Source organism: Electrona antarctica (assembly GCF_951216825.1).
Source record: "Electrona antarctica genome assembly, chromosome: 10".
NCBI lineage: Eukaryota > Metazoa > Chordata > Actinopteri > Myctophiformes > Myctophidae > Electrona > Electrona antarctica.
The window spans coordinates 6,718,233-6,735,756 of record NC_136791.1 but is presented as its reverse complement, the minus strand read 5'-3'; the positions used below and the strand labels follow the sequence as shown (position 1 = coordinate 6,735,756).

Below are 17,524 nucleotides of genomic sequence, written 5' to 3'. Positions count from 1 at the left end.
TGGGTCGTGGACCGTTTCTGTTTTTAATTATTAAAATAAAAAACCACACCTGTGTGAAGTGAGCGGTGAACTGTACCGTGTGGGGGTCCCCAGGGGGGGGGGTCACCGCAACATTCGGCCCAATTCCGGCGAGCCGCTCCGCGTCTAGAAACCGTCGAAAAATGACAGTTACAGTGTGGGGGTCCCCAGAGGCTACCCGGAACATCCAGGAACCCCCAGGAATGAGCCCAGGAGGGCGGCCCGGTTCCGGCGAGCCATCACGCGTCCGAAACGGTCGAGAAATGACCGAGTACTGTCACCGTGTTGCAGGTCTTCTATTTAACAAAACGTTCCCTCTAGGTCTGTGCCTGCCCTGACGGCGACAATAATTATGTTCTGTGGCATATAGCAAAATATGCTTCTATTGTATTTTTATTATTGTGCTGTTACTGTGTGTTCCGCTTGGGGTCGAGACCGAGGAGACACTTGTTAGGGCCGACGACGACTACGTGTGTTTATGTAAGATAGACGGTGTTTTCTACCTCGTGACATGATTAGAATTTGAATGGCACCAAAGCACGACCACTTCAGTCCATGGTCTGTGGCGGACCGTGTACCGAAGCTGTTTACACACAGTGGTGGAAAAAGTACTCACAATAGTACTATTGTGTACTATCAAGTACTATCAATACTGCAATATATAAATATTTGTTACAAGTAAAAGTCTGGAATTTAACATTTACTTGAGTAAAAATACAAAATGTACTTAAAGTACAAAAAGTAAAAGTACTCTCATTGTGCAAAAGTCTCATTTCAAGTTTTCAAATGTATACAAATCTTTGGAAAATAGCTGACCCCTCTATCACACGGAACTATGTTTTTTGTGTCCATATCACTACGCCCCAAAAAATAGTTCCATGTGATAGAGGGGTCAAAGTCGAACGAAAGTTGCGCTAATATTTTAGAAATAGGTCAACAATACAAATGACGCTAGTTTAGTGGATTGATTTACTTTTAATGCGTGGTCCCAGTGACCCCCACAGAATGACCGGAGTCCGGAACTACTTAATATTTCACCAAAACCAGAGCAGAACTCCCACCACGGGACTCAGGCAATCGATTAATACAGTTGCAACCACTATATTAATGGCAAGTATTTCATACAGCTTAAGTTCAAAAATTGTGAACTCAAGGTCAAGGTAAACTTTATTGTCCACAAGGGAAATTTGTCTTGGGCTTTCACGTTCAAGCCTCGTTGCCTCGTTCAAGCATCTTAGTTGATGCTGGTACAAACCATTTTTTAAATCTGATGTACTTCCACTTTGGCTCTTTGTATCTTCTCCCAGAGGGCAGAAGTACAAACTCGCCATTTAAAACATGGGTAACATCACTGACAATTTGTTTTAGGTTGTTTCTATCCCTTTTAGCCCATTCTGGGCGGGAACCCCTTTTGGTGTTAGCATTATGTTATGCTTTAGCTATTGAAAAATAACAGATCTACAAGCTCATAGCGCGCCACCGAGTGGCGCACTACGAGCTTGTAGGTCTGCTATTTTTGAAAAATCGAAGAACGACTGACATAGAAACATAGCTTTTTCAGAAAACTGTCAGGATGTAGAAGACATTTTTAGAATCTGATCTCAGGTCAAAATGGGTTAAGTACAGTACTTAAGTAAATGCACTTAGTTACTTTTCACCACTGTGTTTTACAAACCATTGGGCTCAGGCCTCTCGGCCTTTGAGCCACTGTGTGGGAGTTAGGAATAATTAGGGGAGAGAGGCACACAATGGACCCCGCAGAGAGGCCTGACCAACACGGCCCATAATCAGTCATGAATATTCAATGCAGGGGTGAATCAGTGACTCTGAAGGGCCCAAATTATAGTTGAGGTGCACTAGATCTAGATGTGTCCCCCCCACACACACACACATTAGTCATTAGGTGGACTTCATTTGGGCTGCAAATATCGACAATCTTTTTAGTGATTATTCTCTTAACAGACACATACACACTGTAATGATCACTAAAAACACATATATATATATCATTTGTTTTATCATAATTTGTTAGTATAGCAGTGTCACGTGAAATAGCTGATCTACATTGCGATGCATTGTGACCTTGTAAATTGGCTATTTTCTTATTTTTTTTTAATTAACTTTTTATTGAATTTTAATCAAACATACATGTAAACGAAACGACTGACAATTGACAATACATACAACAGAAACAAAACAAAACAAGACAATACGTACAATACACACAAGGGGAGATGTCTGCCTCTCTTCCCTATTGATGATCATAATACATATGTACCTCAAACAGGTGCATCTGCTTCTACAGTAAATTGGCTATTTTCATAATCTTTTTCAATTGACATACAATTATAAGAGATGACCATGGTGTCTACACGGAGGACGAGGATTGTTGGGACGGCAGGCTCTGATTTGGGGACCTATTATTATTTCACAGGGGAGATTTATTTACAGGGGCATCGTCACTTCACATGAAACACCTCTTATAAAACGGCCCTGGCCGTGAGGAGGTTGTCCAATTCTTACATGACACGACACCATTGCGTCGTCTCTGGGCTCTGTTGCACAAGCGTGAAACTCCACAGTCTTCTGCAGGGAATAGACGGTGAGGTAACTTAGCACGTTGCCAGATGTTGTGTGACTTAAACCACGCGGAGACGTGACTGATTTCACACTTCATAGACATGATGCCCCAGATCTTCTGTGCCCTTTTGACAGGCTTCTCTCTCTCTCTCCAGCCACCCCCCCCATTTCTCTCTCTCTCTCAATTCAATTCAAAGGAGCTTTATTGGCATGAGAAAACGTACGTTTACATTGCCAAAGCAGAAGTGGAACAAGACAATCAAAACAGAACAATGTATTTACAAATAAATATTGGATATAAATAGGAATTAAATAAAGGTGTAAACAGAGCTGTGTTATATTAGCACTTTGGGTAATACTATCTAAAGCATTTTCTGTCAGAGACAGTTATACAATTTACATCCATATAGAATACGTTAGTTTTATACTTTTGATAAACCGTGTACACATATGGTTTGTATTCCTTAAGGTGCCTCTCTCTCTCTCTCTCTCTCTCTCTCTCTCTCTCTCTCTCTCTCTGTGTATTTCCCCCTTTTAGCTCTCCTTTCTTCACCCCAGCTACTTTACTCCCTCCCTCTGTACCAGCCCTGCACCCCCACTTCTTGTCTGTCTGTCTGTTTGTCTCTCTCTCTCTCTCTCTCTCTCTCTCTCTCTCTCTCTCTCTCTCTCTCTCTCTCTCTCTCCCCCCCCCCCCCCCACACACCACCTGTCTGGCACATTGCGGCAGTGCCAGGTGGAACAACACCCTCCTCCTACACTAAAAGCTTCTCAGCTGACAGCTTGAAAAAAAAAGAAGACCTTTGGTGGAGCCTAAGAGCTTTGTTCCTTCCAAGCTGAAACAATGGGACACCTACTGTATGAATTCACAATTAAGTGGTGGCATATATCTCAGCTGTCGGACAGAAACCACCAGATGAAGTATACCATATATATTTTTTAAAACAAAGCAATACTCAATAATCAAAGTTGGTATTTTGACGTTGTATATTGTCAATTACTTTCATGAGAGTGGGAGAGGTGGTGGAGTTATCTGCTTTAGCAGACAGTTTGAGTAAGGAGTTAAGAGGTTTTGTCCGAAGCACTTTCTTGAGTGGTGCAACCACTCCTATAGACAGCTATGTGTGTCCACTCACTCCCTGGGTCTGTCCCTGGCTGGCTGTGTCTGAGCACGAAAATAGCGTTTGGTTGGTTTTCACCACCATGTGTCACTGTTGTGCAGCCTAACACACACACACACACACACACAAACTGTATATATGATGATTTCGGGTGTGACGTACAGTAGAGGGACCCCCACACCCTGGGGGTCTGGATGTTCCAGGGACCCCCACACGGTAACTGTCATTTCTGAACCATTTCGGATCATGCGCGGTCATGTGGGTCTGGAACCTCCGGGGACCCCCACACGGAGTTGCACCACTCACTTCACACAGGTGTGATTTTGTTTTAAATACTTTTCATTGGTTCCAATTTTTTACAACCAAACAGACGGACGTAAAAGGCGGTCAAAACCTCAAACATGGAGTTGGGTGGTTTCCTCCCGACAGCGACGAATATAGTCTTGATAGTTGATGGCTGCTGTCAATCATCATTTACACACACAAATGTGTCTGCGAGCCACAAATGGGGGAAACACTGTTTTTTTTAGGGAATTTCGTGTTGCATTGTAGTGGAGTGTGCATGTCGGCGTGCAACGTGAATGTCTGTGCGACGTGCCTGTGACTGACTGCACGCCTGTCTGTCTCTCTCTCTGTCCTTCCAGCAGGCACTCCTCTCCCCCCCGGCACCCCCACCATTCCTCTGCACCAGCTGCAGCAGCACTCCCTGGCCCTGCAGGGGCAGCACGGCCAGGTCCTCTCCTCACAGCACGGCCAGCAGGGCCAGCAGTCCGCCGTGTTCCGCTTCCCCACCGCCGTCTCCCTCACAGGTGACACCATGGAGCTCTGCACTGCAAACTATGCATTCTTAACGTTAGCCCATTATTAAGCTAACGGCTAGCTGTTAGCATAAACCCCAGTTCCCAGTTTGCAGTCAGTTTGTATTGGCGGTGGGTAGAGGGGCGGGGCGGGGGTCGCAAGACATGGCCAAAGCATCTCCGGGCCCGGGGTCCCCAGCCAAAAACGTTGAGAACCCCTGCTTTAAGAGGTTACCGGCCAACCACAAGGATCTAGTACTAATAGAACTGGGTGTATGCGTGCATTGCGTGTGCCCTTCTCTCCAGGAGCAGGGATGCCCCAGCAGCTCCAAGCCATACAGGTCCACCCCAGCAGCTCCAACAGTGACAGCAGCCCAGAGATCCACACCACCAACTCCACCGGTATGTATACACACTCACTCTACGCTTGATTTAGTCCAACAAAATGTATTTTGGCGGGCCTTGATGCTGTCATAATGACTGTTTTTTTCACTTGCTGAAAATAGCAGATCTACAGGCCCACAACGCGTCACGCTGCGACGCATTGTGAGCTTGTAGATCTGCTATTTTCAGCATGCAACCAAGTGTAAAATGACTTATACTGGATCTCTTGTCCACTAGTCTCTTCCTAACATTTTAGTCTAGTTTGTATTTGTCGACGAAATCATCCGTATATTTAGTCTTGGTTTTAGTCATCATAGCTTAGTTTTCATGTAGTTTCCATTTAGTTTTCGTCAGTGGAAAAAGGTAGTCGACGAACATGTTTCGTCTTAGTTTTAGTCGACGAAAACAACACTGGTTGAGACCTGAGGACCCCATTCTACCAATGTCTTCTAAATCATGACAAGTTTTCTGTAAAAACCTATGTTTCTATATCGGTGCTTCTTAAACCATTTTCAGCCCAAGAACCCCAAAAATCATATGAAATTGGCCGCCGACCCCCATCTGAAAATATGTTGTTCCTTCCAGGGACCCCCAGAAGCAAAGATTTGAGTTAAAACATTCGCTGTGAACGAATATTATATTCAAAGATTTGAGATCTGTGCCACATTTTCACAATTTTTCAAAAATGGCAGATCTACAAACTCATAGCTGAGTGCTGCGCTATGAGCTTGCAAAATAATGGTTAAAGTGGTTAAAAGCTAAAGCCCAAACCACACCCACACAGTTGTATTGGTGTGGTTGACCTCAAAACGGTTTTGTAGCAACTGGTGTGGTTTGGGCTTCTAGTTCCAGCCCAGGTCTTAATGGGCTGAACTGAACGATGATCGCCATCTGCTGGATGAACATTGCAACAAACCTGTCCTATGTTCCCTGTGTTTAAAACCCATTTAAACCTGAGAACAGATCCTACTAATGTCTTCTAAATCATGACAGTTTTCTGAAAACCCTATGTTTCTATATCAGTGGTTTTCAAACTATTTCAAGGACCCCCAAAATTATATGTATTTGGCTGCCGACCCCCATCTGAAAATATGTTGTTCCAGGGACCCCCCCAGAAGCAAGCATTTGAGTTAAAAAATGTTTGCACCATATTTTCGCAATTTAAAAAAAATGGCAGATCTACAAGCTCGTAGCGCGGCACTCGGTGCCACGCTATAGGTGCTGCCACACTATGGAAAGAGCCGCGCACGTTCTCGGCTGCGCGCAGCTTAAATTCTGAGTTTTTAGACAGCTGGTAGATGGAAATTAAGCTCCACCTCCGCGGAAGACTTGCGCGACGGCCAGATTCCCGGAAACGCTCTCCTCCGCGCAAGTCGTCCGCGGAGGTGGAGCTTAATTTCCATCCACCAGCTGTCTAAAAACTCGGAATTTAAGCTGCGCACAGCTTAAGAAGTGCGCGGCTGTCGACCGTTTTGCGCTTAGGTGTGGAAAGGGCTTATGAGCTTGTAGATCTGCTATTTTTCAACAGCTACAGTATAACATAATGCTTAAAACCTCCAAAAGGGGTTCCCGCCCAGAATGGGTTAACTTCTGCTCACACGTTTTTCCTCCCACTTCTTCTCCCCTTGCTTTCCTCCTCGTCCGTCCTTCTCCTCCCATCAGCGACGGTGAGTCTCCCGGCGACCATCGTCACGTCGTCGTCGTCGATGGCGGGCCACATGATGTACGGCAGCCCGCACACGCTCATGTACGCCTCCAGCGCCATGACCGACGGGGGGCTCGCCGTGCTCAACGCCTTCTCCCAAGCCGGCCACTCTCCCATGCAGGTGTCCCACGCACAGGGCCAGGACGGAGGTGAGTCGCCCACTCCTCACAGACAGACAGACAGACAGACAGACAGGTGTCCCACGCACAGGGCCAGGACGGAGGTGAGTCGCCCACTCTTCACAGACAGACAGACAGACAGGTGTCCCACGCACAGGGCCAGGACGGAGGTGAGTCGCCCACTCTTCACAGACAGACAGACAGACAGGTGTCCCACGCACAGGGCCAGGACGGAGGTGAGTCGCCCACTCCTCACAGACAGACAGACAGACAGACGGGCAGACAGACAGACAGACAGACAGACAGACAGACAGACAGACAGACAGACAGACAGACAGACAGACAGACAGACAGACGGGCACCGGGTCAAAGAGTAAATGCAGAAAACTCTTGACGGGTGTTTTAAATGATGTGAAGTTTAAGTGTTGTGTGGGAGTTATACCAAAAATACTGTACTGTACTATACTTGTAGATAATGTATGTAGGCTTTAGTAGGCTATCCGCTACTTTATAAAACAAGTTGGTAAAGTTGTAGACTTATATACGCACACACACACACACACACACACACACACACATGTCGAGTCCTTAACGATACACACTGCAACCACGTTACCATCACTTTACGTCCTAAAGTCCTAACTATTACTCAAAGTAGGCCTATATATTTGTAATACATATATTTCACTGTGTAGTTTATGAATTGAACACATTGATAAAGGTCCCTGCTGCGTTTAATACATATATTTCAATGTGTAGTTTCATTGATAAAGGTCCCTGCTGCGTTTCCAATTGCTGCGGATGACAGCGCAGTGTGAAGGCAAACGCAGCAAATTAAATATGCAAAAGGGATTTCTCAACAAAACAAGACTGCCAAGCATGGTGAATATCGTGTAGCTCAGTCAGTAGAGCTCTCGCCTTTGGAGAGCCAAGGTCATGCCCGATCCAATGCCTTTGGAGGCTCCACCTAGCCTAGCGCATTGTGAGAGGGATAGACACTGCATTTCCCAGGGGTCTTGCGCATTGTAGCGGTGTCTCGCGCATTGTAACAGGGATAGTCTGCATTCTCGGCTGATGGCGACAACACAATAAGTCCCTCCAACCTACCTACTTACTTAGAGGGCATAGCAGTGGACGTGGTTTTCTGGTTCCACTGAAAAATTCCAGTGGAAGCAGAAATAGGCGCCCACTGCTATGCCCTATATAGCACACGAGTATAAAATAATCCTAAATGTAGCCTACTACAGGAACAAGTTGTGTCAATACGTTGTGGCAGCGGTGGCCGAACGGTTTGCGGAGCGGTCTTGATACCGGAAGGTCGCCAGTTCGTATCCCCGGACCGGCACGTTAAAATTACCACCGCTGAAGTGCCCTTGAGCAAGGCATTGAACCACTACCATGAAATGTTCTATGAGCAGGGCCTGGCTGTAAACAAGTATCTGATGCTTAGTCCAGTTACCCTGGGTAAATATAGTAACTTTGCTTTGTCCTCAACGTGTGTCGCTCGCATACGAATATGACAGAATGCTAACGGTGTCTTCACTCTTGTGTGCATTTCAGGAGTTTCTCAAGTGTTCCTGACGGGTCCACCGGGCACAGTACAGATCCCTGTCTCAGCGGTGCAGCTACACCCAGTACGGCAAGATCTCCATTTTACAAGTGAAACTTTCATATTCCCTTATGCAACCGGCATGCCATTGACCTCACTAAATGCATCCCGGCAGATCACTGGCACAGGGAGGCTCAGGGTTTTGGCCTGGCTCCGCTATGTACTGTATGTGTGTGTATGTGTGTGTGTGTGTGTGTGTATGGACGTGGATGGCACCTTGGTTCTGCCTGTGACAAAAACCTGCGCACCAAACAAACAGCTCTGGAGTGTTGCATGGCTAAAGCCTGAGTTGTACTTGGTTGTCGGCGCTGGTGGCGTGCACCGAAAATAGCCGTTCTACAGTACAAGCACGCCACGCAATTGTGGCGTGAGGCTCGTAGATTTTGGTGTGGTGCTATTTATTTTGCGGAGGGCGACACCACCAGCGCACAACCGAGGAAAAAGTCAGTCTTTGTGGTGGGTCTACATAAAGGCTCATAGTGAATTAAAATGAGTCGTTTGATTTATTTGGTAATAATGATAATGTTGCAGTGGAATGAGAATATACTGCATCTTGTAACTGAAGTCGTACAATGTTGTGTGGTGTGGTGTGGTGTGGTGTGTGTGATTGAAGTACAGCACCATATGAATAAGTCATCATTTTAGTTTTGATAGACTTTGAGGCAACGGTTGTTTCAGGGAATACATTTATTTTAATTATTCTACCCTTTTTTCTTCTGCTTTCACAGTCTCACTTTTTGTTAATGATTCCTATAGGATGCCAAATTAATTCATTTTGGCCTTTATTACAGGCCGTCGTGAATTTGGCATTTAATTCCACCACTTCAGATCTAACAAGCTCACAGTCATGGTGCGAGGCACCGAGCTTGTAGATCTGCTATTTTTGAAGAATGTTTGCCTATAGAGCATAGCAGTGGGCGTGGTTTTCTGGACCCGCTGAAAAATCTACCATTCATTTTCCCCATAGAGATTTACAAAAATATTCATTGATGATTTTAAGCCTAGAATCAAGCCATCCACAGGGCTTAAAGTTCTCAGTCCTGAGGATCTCATAGGGGTCATTTAATGAGATCAGTGCAGATTTGCAAAAAAAACATTTTCAGTCTTGGGATTGTTTTTGGCTTTAAGCCCTGCATCCAGGATCCTAGTGAGTCATGACCATAAAACCTTTGATTCCACTAAACAAAGGGTATTTATTAACACTTATGGCCAGGACGTCCCCACAGGTCTTTATAATTACACCCGTAGGAGGCCCAAGACGTCTTTAGGTCAGAGCTCCCAGACATGTTTTGTGCACAGCCATTCACTTCCTTGTTTACGGGCCGACAAAACTGTCTATTATCTCTGAATCTACGGCGCTCTCCATGGTTTTGATCAGAACGCCGATGTTCTGTCCAAATGTCTGACTTAACCGAAGCATCTCGCTTGGAATATTAACGCTTCTAAAGAGAGATTAGACTTATTAGCGCGAGGTAGTAATGAAACATTATACCTGCCAGGTTTTGGGGGAGAAATGGAAGCTTTTCAGAGTAAAATCTGCCTCATCTGCTTGGCATAAAAAGTGTTAAATGTAGTATATCATGATATAACATTCATTTATTTATTTATTTTCAGCAGTATGTGCTGGCGCCCCAGCCTGCATCCTCCGTGAGGAGGAAGCCCAAAAAACCTTCGGTGAGGCCTTTAGGAGGGTCATTCTAGCAGAGGAAGCCCAAAAAACCTTCGGTGAGGCCTTTAGGAGGGTCATTCTAGCAGAGGAAGCCCAAAAAACCTTCGGTGAGGCCTTTAGGAGGGTCATTCTAGCAGAGGAAGCCCAAAAAACCTTCGGTGAGGCCTTTAGGAGGGTCATTCTAGCAGAGGAAGCCCAAAAAACCTTCAGTGAGGCCTTTAGGAGGGTCATTCTAGCAGCAAGCGGAGCCTGCAGTACCACCGTTGCCCAGGTGGAGCCTGCAGAACCATTGCGGCTCTAGATGTGTCTGGTGCTGGGGGTTCTGGTGCAATGCACCGGTCCTGGTGCTGGGGGTTCTGGTGCAACGCACCGGTCCTGGCTGTACTCCTGGTGAGAGCAGGAGTGGACCTGGTGAGACGTAGGAGGGGCCCGGACTGGAGTCAACCCACAGAGCCTAGTCCCTCCACTTGCCAGAATTGTGCCTCCCAGTCCCGGCAGAGTAGTTCCGGAGTGGTCCCAACAGATTGTGTGGCCCTGGTCTTTCCCTAGTGGGTCTGAACGAGGGTAGCTACTGGGACGTAAGTCGGGACTTGATCACCCCGGCTGGGTCACCAGAGTGAGGGGTATGATGTTTGCGAGACCCGAAACCCAGATGACCTACATCACTGGATACGTCCCAGGTGCATCAATGCGATGTATTTTCGTCCCCTCACCCTTTGTGTGGGACAGTCCCTCATTTCCAAGACCTTTCAGTGCATCAGTGTTCAAATTGAGACCCTGTCCCACATTGTGACTGCCAGGCATCAGTGTTCAAATTGAGACCCAGTCCCACATTGTGACTGCCAGGCATCAGTGTTCAAATTGAGACCCTGTCCCACATTGTGACTGCCAGGCATCAGTGTTCAAATTGAGACCCTGTCCCACATTGTGACTGCCAGGCATCAGTGTTCAAATTGAGACCCTGTCCCACATTGTGACTGCCAGGCATCAGTGTTCAAATTGAGACCCTGTCCCACATTGTGACTGCCAGGCATCAGTGTTCAAATTGAGACCCTGTCCCACATTGTGACTGCCAGGCATCAGTGTTCAAATTGAGACCCTGTCCCACATTGTGACTGCCATGCATCAGTGTTAAAAAAGCCCTAATAGTTGGTCCCCTTCCCCCTTTCTGTTGTAAAGTGCTCTCATTGTCTCTTTTCAAATCATGTGTTGATAAATAACATGAGAAATATCCCTCATATCCCCATTATATAGGCTACAGCACCAAGTCAGCCATACCACCCATGACCAAGATTAGCATTTTAAAACACCATAGCCACAGGGGTTTAATAACACAATGATGGGCAACATTAGGCCTATGGTTGAATATGACATCAAGGCATTTATGGCAACTTAAGCAATACGTTGCTAACCCCACCCTGTCCCACACAAGTGATACTTCTGTCTGATCTGGTCACCCTAATTTTGTTTGATCTGGTCGCCCTATGGATGGAGTTGATTCTAGGCTTAAAATAATTTATCTCGGCCCGGACGGTTAGCTCAACCGTCTGGGCACCTAGGCTGCTGAGCCAGCCTGACGGTGTGCCGCGGGTTCGAGTCCCGATCCCGACGGCCTTTGCCGTGTGTCATCCCCATAGAGTATATAAAAGGATAGAGACTGAACTGGCACGAAGCTCCGCCCCCCCAGCTATTCATGTCAGTGGAAGTTGCTCAGTGGCGTTTTGAAGCACCCGGAAGACTGCCGGAAGTACCGTCTCAGAACGTCTACTTCCGCATAAATGCGGAAGTGCAACCGAGCGCTCAATGTTAAAGCCCAGCTGCACAGGGTTTCCCGGTCATGAATCCACGGGTCCGCTTGTAGTCCCTCCTCCTACCACTAGGGCCCAGTGCTTCAACGTTGAATAGCCTCACTGGCCCCTTGGTCATCCCCCATCTCTCTCCCCATTTCCTGTCAGTCTACTTTCAACCTATCAATAAAGGCAGAAAAAGCCAAAAAAAAGATATAATAATAATAATTGATCTCTATGGGGAAAATGAATTTAAGAGTTTTCAGTGAGCTCACTGCTAGGCTCTATTATCTCTGACGCCCCGGAATAGCGACGCTAGGGACTATATGCTAGGGTTCATGTGGTTAATCCCATTAGCCGTGCACATGCTAACGAGGCTGCGTGTGGTTGGTGGGTGTGTTCCAGATGGTGATTGGACAGCAGTCGAGCGGCAACAGCACTAACCTGACGGAGCTCCAGGTGGTCAACCTGGACGCAGTACAGAACTCTAAGAGCGACTGACCCACCGACTGGACCACTGCCGGTCCAGAACTCTAAGAGCGACTGACCCACCGACCCACTGGACCGCTGCCTGGTCCAGGTCCTCTAAGAGCGACTGACCCACCGACCCACCTGACCGCTGCCTGGTCCAGGGACACACAGATGGACTGACATCTCTATTTATTGATGCCTTCCCACAGAATTCTTTTGCGTCACATTCAAGGGCATAAATGTGTGGCTGACCCTTGTGAGTATATGTTTTAGTATAAATATATATATAATAGTATATTCGCAAAAGCATAGAACTATATCGAGGTGTTCACTACATCCTTCATTGGAGCCTATTTTCTATACCATAGAAGGTGTTATTTTTTTGTGTGTGTGTGTGTGTGTGTGTGTGTGTGCGTGCGTGCGTGTGTGTGCTTATTTTGTGGATAAATCTGTAATGACTACATAACTGCAGGTGTGACAGCTTCACACCAGCCAAAGACATTCATTTGACTGAATGTTTGAGTGTGAGTCAGTGTTTTTGTGCACAGCGTGTGCATATCTGGGGTTTGTAAATGGGTGGGGAAATGGATATTCACTTAAGACATTGGAATTGTAAATACTTCTTTTTTGTTTTTTTGTTATCAAAACCATGTATCTGTAAGCCTGTTTTTAGTTTGTGCAACAGCATGTATTTTTTTTTCTATGTAGCCATTTTGTATGTACATGCAAATCAGTTGCATAAGGAAAAAAAAGGATTTACCTACACATGATATGATAATTATGTAAATTAATGTAATATACAACATATTGAGTTCAAGGTTTTCAGTACACTTCATAACAAAATGGAATGATAAGAATGCTGAATATTGTATGTTTATTATGATTCCCCTATTGAAGGATGGGAGTTTTTCCTCAGTGCAAACTGTTACACATTTACAGTTCCATTACTGTCTAGTAGTCCGTAAAGAACCATGAATGTCCATGTGTGGAACGACCCAGCAGCATAATGTGAGGCTGTCTAGTAGTAAAGAACCATGGATGTCCATGTGTGGAACGACCCAGCAGCATAATGTGAGGGTAAAGAACCATGGATGTCCATGTGTGGAACGACCCAGCAGCATAATGTGAGGGTAAAGAACCATGAATGTCCATGTGTGGAACGACCCAGCAGCATAATGTGAGGGTAAAGAACCATGGATGTCCATGTGTGGAACGACCCAGCAGCATAATGTGAGGCTGTCTAGTAGTAAAGAACCATGGATGTCCATGTGTGGAACGACCCAGCAGCATAATGTGAGGCTGTCTAGTGGTAAAGAACCATGGATGTCCATGTGTGGAACGACCCAGCAGCATAATGGGAGGGTAAAGAACCATGGATGTCCATGTGTGGAACGACCCAGCAGCATAATGGGAGGGTAAAGAACCATGGATGTCCATGTGTGGAACGACCCAGCAGCATAATGGGAGGGTAAAGAACCATGAATGTCCATGTGTGGAACGACCCAGCAGCATAATGGGAGGGTAAAGAACCATGGATGTCCATGTGTGGAACGACCCAGCAGCATAATGTGAGGCTGTCTAGTAGTAAAGAACCATGGATGTCCATGTGTGGAACGACCCAGCAGCATAATGGGAGGGTAAAGAACCATGGATGTCCATGTGTGGAACGACCCAGCAGCATAATGTGAGGCTGTCTAGTAGTAAAGAACCATGGATGTCCATGTGTGGAACGACCCAGCAGCATAATGTGAGGCTGTCTAGTAGTAAAGAACCATGGATGTCCATGTATGGAACGACCCAGCAGCATAATGTCAGGCTGTCTAGTAGTAAAGAACCATGGATGTCCATGTGTGGAACGACCCAGCAGCATAAAGTGAGGCTGTCTACTAGTAAAGAACCATGGATGTCCATGTGTGGAACGACCCAGCAGCATAATGTGAGGAATGTCCATGTGTGGAACGACCCAGCAGCATAATGTGAGGCTGTCTAGTAGTAAAGAACCATGGATGTCCATGTGTGGAACGACCCAGCAGCATAATGTGAGGCTGTCTAGTAGTAAAGAACCATGGATGTCCATGTGTGGAACGACCCAGCAGCATAATGTGAGGCTGTCTAGTAGTAAAGAACCATGGATGTCCATGTGTGGAACGACCCAGCAGCATAATGTGAGGCTGTCTAGTAGTAAAGAACCATGGATGTCCATGTGTGGAACGACCCAGCAGCATAATGTGAGGCTGTCTAGTAGTAAAGAACCATGGATGTCCATGTGTGGAACGACCCAGCAGCATAATGTGAGGCTGTCTAGTAGTAAAGAACCATGGATGTCCATGTGTGGAACGACCCAGCAGCATAATGTGAGGCTGTCTAGTAGTAAAGAACCATGGATGTCCATGTGTGGAACGACCCAGCAGCATAATGTGAGGCTGTCTAGTAGTAAAGAACCATGGATGTCCATGTGTGGAACGACCCAGCAGCATAATGTGAGGCTGTCTAGTAGTAAAGAACCATGGATGTCCATGTGTGGAACGACCCAGCAGCATAATGTCAGGCTGTCTAGTAGTAAAGAACCATGGATGTCCATGTGTGGAACGACCCAGCAGCATAATGTGAGGCTTCCTCAGGGAGGAATATCGTGGAGAGCGTCAGTAATGGGGGGGAAATGTTGACGGCAAGGACAATCTGTCATTGAAAAGCAACATTTATCAGAGCCCTGGGTTTCAGCAAAACACCCAGAAGCAATCCAAATACAGTCCCATCTTTTTGTCCACTTCTTGAAAAGGTACAAACTGTAGTTAAATACTTGAAACTCAAGGTTAACGAGATGAGTTTATGCTGGCAGTCCTTTTGACAAGATCTCGCTTGATTTGCAATTGAAATGTTTTATGGGGCGAGAGCTATTTACACCAAGCACAAAACGGTTCCACAAGTAGAGCTATACAATTGGGTCTTTATATTCAACACTTTTAAGAGATTACATCCTCCCATGATCTGATGGTGCCAAACAAACATAAGTAAATGACAAAGTAATTGCAATGCAAAGCAATGCATTTTACTTCTAAATGCTGGCTGAATTTGTATTGCATCATAAACCTGTCGCCCTGCTACGAGTACCAGACTGCAGCTATGAGTGACTTTACTTTCTCTGTAAAGTTCTTCCAAAACAGGGCATTGGATAAAACACTGTTCTTCTTTTATCATAACTAGGCATTAACACTGTAAGATAGTGGTACTGCCACTAGTGGCAGATAGTGGTACTGCCACTTCAGTACTGCATAAAAAGGCATTGGTGTTTCTTTGTATGGTGTCTCTCAATCTAATTTCCCCGTAGTTTCACTCTACTGTGACATTACACTGGCATAGGATTTGAACATTTCTTTTTGTATGGATCACAACAAGATAAATCGATTCGGCAAAGTGATGTTTTCAAGGTGCTTTTTGGAGAAATATATTTTTTTCAAGTAGAATCTGACTGAAGGCCCTGAACCGCAACGCAATCTCAGTATGAACGTCACTGCAGCAATCATTTTTTAACCCATTTTGAGCGGGAACCCCTTTTGGTGGTTACATACATTATGTTATAATTTAGCTATTGAAAAATAGCAGATCTACAAGTTCATAGCGCGGCACCGAGTGCCGCGCTATGAACTTGTAGGTCTGCTATTTTTTTGAAAAATCGTAAAAATGCGGCACAAATCTTTGAATATATATTCTTTCAGAGCGAACGTTTTTTTCTTTTTTTCTTTTTCGTCAGGCCTAAATAGGTTCTGGCTGAACCCAAGTGAGACATGGAGCCTTCTTTTTGCACCAACAGTGCCTCTTTTACACGGCCCGATTTCAAAAGACACATTCATATCGAGGGAAATGTAATTGTTCATTTTGCAGGCTATATCTCACCTTAATTTGGACCTTTTTTTTTGTATGTTGAACTGCCACTTCAACCGGAGGACACACGTCTTGTTTTGTGTTACAGGATTAGCAGGATGACTGGGCAGGGTGGACTATCTTTGCAGCCAAAGAGAATGTGACTGACTGGGTACAATGAAGCCATACCAGCTAATGTTTAGGCCTGTCACAATTATAACATAACCTCAAAATTAAAAAAAAATCTTCTAAATCCTCCAGTTTTTCTGAAATAAATATTTTCACGATTTTTAAAAAATAGCAGACCTACAAGCTATGAGCTTGTAGATCTGCTATTTTTCAATAGCTAAATTATAACAATGTTTAAAACACAAAGGGGTTCCTTCCCAAAATGGGTTAGTTAATGGCTATAATTGTCATTTCCATGTTAAAAATTATATAAAAAGTGGAAGTAGCGATCTACAAACTCAAACGACAAATTTTGAGGCTCTAGATAGGCTATTACCACCGTTTATGTAGAAAGTAATTAAATGTTTGTCATATCTGCCCCACTGCAACTTGTCTACGATGGCCAAAAGCCAAACATAAATGTAATTTAATTCATTATGTTCAAACGACAAACCGTTAATTTGCAATTATTTGAGTGACATATTAATGGTCAGTAAGTAAAATGTCCTAATCGTGACAGCCCTACTAATGTTGCCATTATGTGACTCGCTGGTACGGGGGACATCGTCTTGCTTCACTCATGCCTGATTTGTACTTTCACGCTGGTGTGTGTCACACACACACACACACCGAAAATAGCGGATCTACAAGCTCCCAAAACATCAAAGCTTGATCTGCTTATTTCACGTGTGCGACACCACGACGCGCAACCAAGTGTAACTCAGGATTTAGTCTTTGCATACGCCACCCTGCTCTGTCCCATTTTATGTCAGCTGATATTGTTTGGATAATGAAAATGGTAAATGTTTGATTAGCCAATTTTACATTCATTTTACATCAGTTTCTCCTAAAATGATCCAGTGGATTTTCTAAAATATAGTTTTCTGGGAATTTACTGAGTGGTATTTAGTCTTTTTTTTTCACTTTTGTCATGAGAACAGTTACTGTTTTGTTTTAGGTTTTTATGTAATATCATACATGTACAGATTACTCTTTTTGTAATAAAAAAAAGACAGAATGAAACATGAAAATGAGCATTTCAAGCAGTGAATTTAAGCCATTTTGGGCAGGAACCCCTTTTGGTGTTAGCATTATGTTATGCTTTAGCTATTGAAAAATAGCAGATCTACAAGCTCATAGCGCGCCACGAGCTTGTAGATCTGCTATTTTTGAAAAATCAAAGAACCACTGACGAACAACTTTTTCAGAAAACGATCTCAGGTAAAAAAGGGACAACT

At 45.0% G+C, this 17,524-nt stretch overlaps 1 protein-coding gene across 11 annotated transcripts in view; it reads left to right on the top strand.

Annotated features, from left to right (window-relative positions):
* The window catches only part of LOC306931002 (serum response factor-like), a 54,425-nt gene extending 37,114 nt beyond the window's left edge, over window positions 1-17,311 (top strand). Inside the window, exons 5-11 of one of the 11 annotated variants that reach the window (XR_013790949.1) lie at window positions 4,361-4,525; window positions 4,820-4,915; window positions 6,560-6,751; window positions 8,282-8,355; window positions 9,945-10,004; window positions 12,192-12,513; window positions 16,228-17,311. Coding sequence is in view for 9 of the 11 variants with exons in the window: in XM_079512162.1 (XP_079368288.1) it covers window positions 4,361-4,525; window positions 4,820-4,915; window positions 6,560-6,751; window positions 8,282-8,355; window positions 9,945-10,004; window positions 12,192-12,287 (683 nt within the window). In the remaining 2 variants the exon portion in view is untranslated. Of the gene's footprint in view, window positions 1-4,360; window positions 4,526-4,819; window positions 4,916-6,559; window positions 6,752-8,281; window positions 8,381-9,944; window positions 10,056-12,191; window positions 13,420-16,227 lie in introns of those variants that run through there. The other 10 variants (XR_013790950.1, XM_079512162.1, XM_079512160.1 and 7 more) reach the window with 10 other exon arrangements.
* Window positions 17,312-17,524: the final 213 nt, after the last annotated feature.